Source organism: Plasmodium reichenowi, chromosome 14 (assembly GCF_001601855.1).
Source record: "Plasmodium reichenowi strain SY57 chromosome 14, whole genome shotgun sequence".
NCBI lineage: Eukaryota > Apicomplexa > Aconoidasida > Haemosporida > Plasmodiidae > Plasmodium > Plasmodium reichenowi.
The window spans coordinates 2,579,795-2,584,794 of record NC_033659.1 but is presented as its reverse complement, the minus strand read 5'-3'; the positions used below and the strand labels follow the sequence as shown (position 1 = coordinate 2,584,794).

Below are 5,000 nucleotides of genomic sequence, written 5' to 3'. Positions count from 1 at the left end.
TATGATGAAATAAATTATTATAGCAGTTATTCATATACTTTTTTTTTTTTATTATTTAATTTTTTTTTTTTTTTTCCTTTTTTTGAAAATTTGAACGAATGAATAAATTAAATTTCTACATTGTAAAAAAAATAAAATGAAATAATAAAAACATATAAATATATAAATATATATCGATATATTTTTAAAACATTTGGAACTTTATGAAATGTAAAAATAGAAAAGTATTAATATTATATTTAAAAAAAAAATAAAATAATTATAAAGATTTAATAGTAGAAAAAATGTTCATTTATGTTCTATATATGAAAATATAACATATATTAAGGATGTTATATTGAAAACAATATGAACACATACATGTATATATAATTTTAATAAACTTTTTATTTAATTTTATTTTATAGATATTATTTAACTAATCATATTCGCTAGTTATTTTTATATATATCCATCAAAAATAACATCTTATTATATTAAAAAAATATGTCCAATTTTGTTTTTAATCATTTACAAAAAGAATTATATGAACGAGAATATTTTCCTAAATAATCATTAATGTATATAATGAAATTTAAGTTAATATATAATATATTCATATATTTGTTATATATATATATATATATATATATATATATATCATATTTATCTTTTATAAATATTTTCCTTTTAATATTTGTATTATCATTTCATATATATCTATAAGTCAAATCTTAATAACACTTGCATAATGTAAAAATAAAATTTATGTTTCGTTAAGACAAAAAATTTCTGATAATATATTCTAAAAGGAAGCATTTTAAGGAATAACTAACATTGATCTTATATTTTTATTTACGTTTATTATGTTATTTGAAACGAATAAAATGAAGAATTTTATATTTAATGTTTACTAACATAAAAAAAAAAAAAAAAAAGGAAAAAGAAAAAGAAAAAGAAAAAAAAAAAAGAATGTAATTTATTTACAAAAACATTTAAATTCAGTCTACAGTTATTTTATTCGCTTAAATATATATATATATATATGTATAAAAAGAAAAAAAAACCTATATATATTATAAAAATTATTTATAATCGTGCAGTAAAAATAATTAATTTCTATATTATATGCATATTTTTGTACACAACAATGTTGTATACTGAAATACAAAAACTTTTAATAATAATTAATAATGTTATTTATATATAACATCATATATATATTTTCTTTTTTTTTTCTTAAAAAAAAAAATGTTCATATATGAATAATTAAAATATGAACAAAATTAATAATATATAAATAAATTATTCAAATAAAAAATATTCACAACGTTTAATCATTTTATTTTCAATTATTATTTTGAATGAATTATATTATAAAAGCATAAAAAAATATATTTATTATATTATATATTTCATAATTACTTTTTTTTATATTATAGAAAGATTTATTAAATATACATCTTCATTTATATACACATAAAATAAAAAAATATATATACAATATATAATAATATATATGATTATTGTGGGAGATATTTATTATATATGATATTTTTATAAATATATTATATATATACAATATATAATTCTATATATATAATATTTTTTAATGTGCTTTATTAATTGTAACAAAAAATAATATATATATATTTATTATATATGTTTATTATATATATTTATTATATATATATATATATATATATATATATATATATATATATATATATTTATATTTATATATTGTAATATTTTTTATATCTTTAAATGCTTCGTTTGTTACCATTAATATAATATTTTACCAAATCTTTTTACTTTTTTAAAAATATATGCCTTGATGTTTTTATATATTATAACCTTTTTATTATAAAAATTTTTAATATGTAATATATAATAGAATTCCTTTTATATTTTTTATAAAGTTAAAAAATTTTATTTATATATATAAAAGGAATTATAAATAAATAAATAAATATATATATATAAGTTCCTTTTTTAAAATGAAATGAATAATGTATAAATTACCAAAAAAAAAATTATAATATATTACATGTATTTAATATATATATGTATATATTATAATATTAAAAAAAAATATATATAATGGAAACATCAAATTCCACAATTATATATTTAATAACAATTTTAAATTAATATATATATATATATATATATATATATATATATATATGTATGTATGTATGTATGTATGTATGTATATATAATAACAATATAATATACCATTATTATTTTATACCCATATAAGGACATCATTTTGTTTATTCAAAGGATACATATATCCGTATCATTAAAAAAAAAAAAACATAAAAATATTGTAATCAAAATATAGATAAAGGCAAAAAAGGTACAAAAGAAAACACAAAAGAACAGAAGGAGAGAAAATAAATAGAAAAAATATTTATACATATATATAAAAATGTTACTTCTACGGAATATTGTTATACTAGATTTAAAAAGGAGTAATAAATTATTAAATATTTATAATTTACCAAAAATCGCTTGTATCTTAAATACAAGAAAGGGATTTTCTGTATTAAAAAATGAAAGATTAGATAGATTAAAAAGAGAAGTAAGGAATAAACCTAATGATAACTTTTTAATATTACAATTTTATAAAGAAGCAAATGTGCATAATCCAAATGAAGTCATAAAGCATTATGAAAATGCTAATTATATAAAAGATGAAAGTATAACAAAAGAATATATAAAAGCTTTAGTATATACAAATAAATTAAAATATACCAATCTCGATAATATTAAATATGATAGCGATCATAATATGTATAATAAATCTATGCATGATACTACTACAAATGAAATGCATTCAAATGAACGCTCAAATAATATATATGAAGGAAATAATGTAAATAGTGAAAATAATTATAATAATATGTCCTCAAATCATTCAACACACAAAGTAGAATATATGGATAAAAAAAGAAATCAACATCCTGAAATGTATAGTTTACATATTGATCCAAAGAAACCATTAAAAGTTTCTGTGATAGACAGTAATAAAAAAGGCTTATGGAATTTACTTAAGTCTACCATTGGATTTTTAATATTAGTAGCTGCGGGAAGTGTATACATGGAAGGAGTATCACAAAATGTTCAAAAAGGTATAGGAGTGTCAAATAAAAAAATTATTCCAGTAGAAAATGTAAAAGTAACATTTGCAGATGTGAAAGGATGTGATGAAGTGAAACAGGAGCTAGAAGAAATTATTGATTATTTAAAAAATTCAGATAAATTTACCAAAATTGGTGCCAAATTACCAAAAGGTATTTTATTATCAGGAGAACCAGGTACCGGAAAAACATTAATTGCTAGGGCTATTGCAGGAGAAGCTAATGTTCCATTTTTACAAGCCTCAGGTTCAGAATTTGAAGAAATGTTTGTTGGTGTAGGTGCAAGGAGAATAAGAGAACTTTTTCAAGCAGCAAAGAAACATGCACCATGTATTGTTTTTATTGATGAAATCGATGCCGTAGGATCAAAAAGAAGTAGTAGAGATAATAGTGCTGTACGTATGACACTTAATCAATTATTAGTCGAATTAGACGGTTTCGAACAAAATGAAGGTATTGTTGTAATATGTGCAACTAACTTTCCACAAAGTTTAGATAAAGCTTTAGTTAGACCAGGTAGATTGGATAAAACTATTGTAGTACCTTTGCCTGATATTAAAGGGAGATATGAAATTTTAAAAATGTATAGTAATAAAATTGTATTATCAAAAGATGTTGATTTACATGTTTTATCAAGGAGAACTGTAGGAATGACAGGTGCCGATTTAAATAATATATTAAATATTGCTGCTATTAAATGTTCAGTCGAAGGGAAAAAATCAGTAGATATGAATTCGATTGAACAAGCTTTTGATAGAGTTGTAGTTGGTTTACAAAGAAAATCACCATTAAATGAAGAAGAGAAAAACATTACTGCATATCATGAAGGAGGACATACACTTGTCAATTTTTATACCAAAGGATCTGATCCAGTTCATAAAGCTACCATAATGCCAAGGGGAATGTCTCTAGGTGTTACATGGAAAATACCTATTAGTGATAAATATAGTCAAAAAATTAAAGATGTACAAAGTGAAATTGATATATTAATGGGAGGTCTAGTTTCTGAGGAAATAATTTTTGGAAAAAATAATGTGACGACCGGATGTTCAAGTGATTTACAAAAGGCAACACATATTGCTCAATCGCTAGTTATGAATTATGGAGTAGGTATAAATGAAGACAACATATCTATGTTTTTGCATGACAAACAAAATATTAGTGAAGAAATGAAAATTAAAATTGATAAATCTATACAAAGAATATTATTAGATTCTTATAATAGAGCAAAAAATGTTTTAAATCAACACATTGATGAATTACATAGAATTGCTTCAGCTCTAGTAGAATATGAAACCTTAACAAGTGATGAAATTAAATTAGCAATGCAAGGAAAATGTGATCAAATCAGAAAAAATAGAGAAATTAAGCAAAAGGAATATAATTTAAAAGACAATAGAATATCCTAATAATAACTACATAAATACAGACACATACATACATATATATATATATATATATATATGTATAGACTAGTTTGTAATTATCCATATTATGGCAAATTAAAATTATAATAATTTTATTTTTATTTTTTTATGTTATAATTTATTGAATTTAATTTTTTTTTTTTTCTATTTATTCAAATTTTATATGTAAATGAGATATATATATTTTATATTTTTAACATTTACATTTATTATTAAATTAATATATTATATGTATACATGTATATATTTATATTTTATTGATTCTACCTATTTTTATTTTTAATTTTAATATTTGTTTATAAAATGTGTACTACAATTAAGAAGATTCATATACGGATAAATATTAAAATTATTACATTATAAAATTAGTTATATATATATATATATATTATTCGAATTATATATTTTTTTTTTTTATTATTAAAATTCTATTTTTTTTTTTTTT

General features: G+C 18.9%; 1 protein-coding gene across 1 annotated transcript; it reads left to right on the top strand.

The window, feature by feature from the left end:
• Positions 1–2,416: 2,416 nt before the first annotated feature.
• PRSY57_1464100 (ATP-dependent zinc metalloprotease FTSH, putative) lies at positions 2,417–4,537 on the top strand (the record flags this gene model as incomplete). Its single annotated transcript, XM_012910237.2, has 1 exon — positions 2,417–4,537. One exon carries the CDS (start codon positions 2,417–2,419, stop codon positions 4,535–4,537), a length of 2,121 nt encoding a protein of 706 aa, XP_012765691.2.
• Positions 4,538–5,000: the final 463 nt, after the last annotated feature.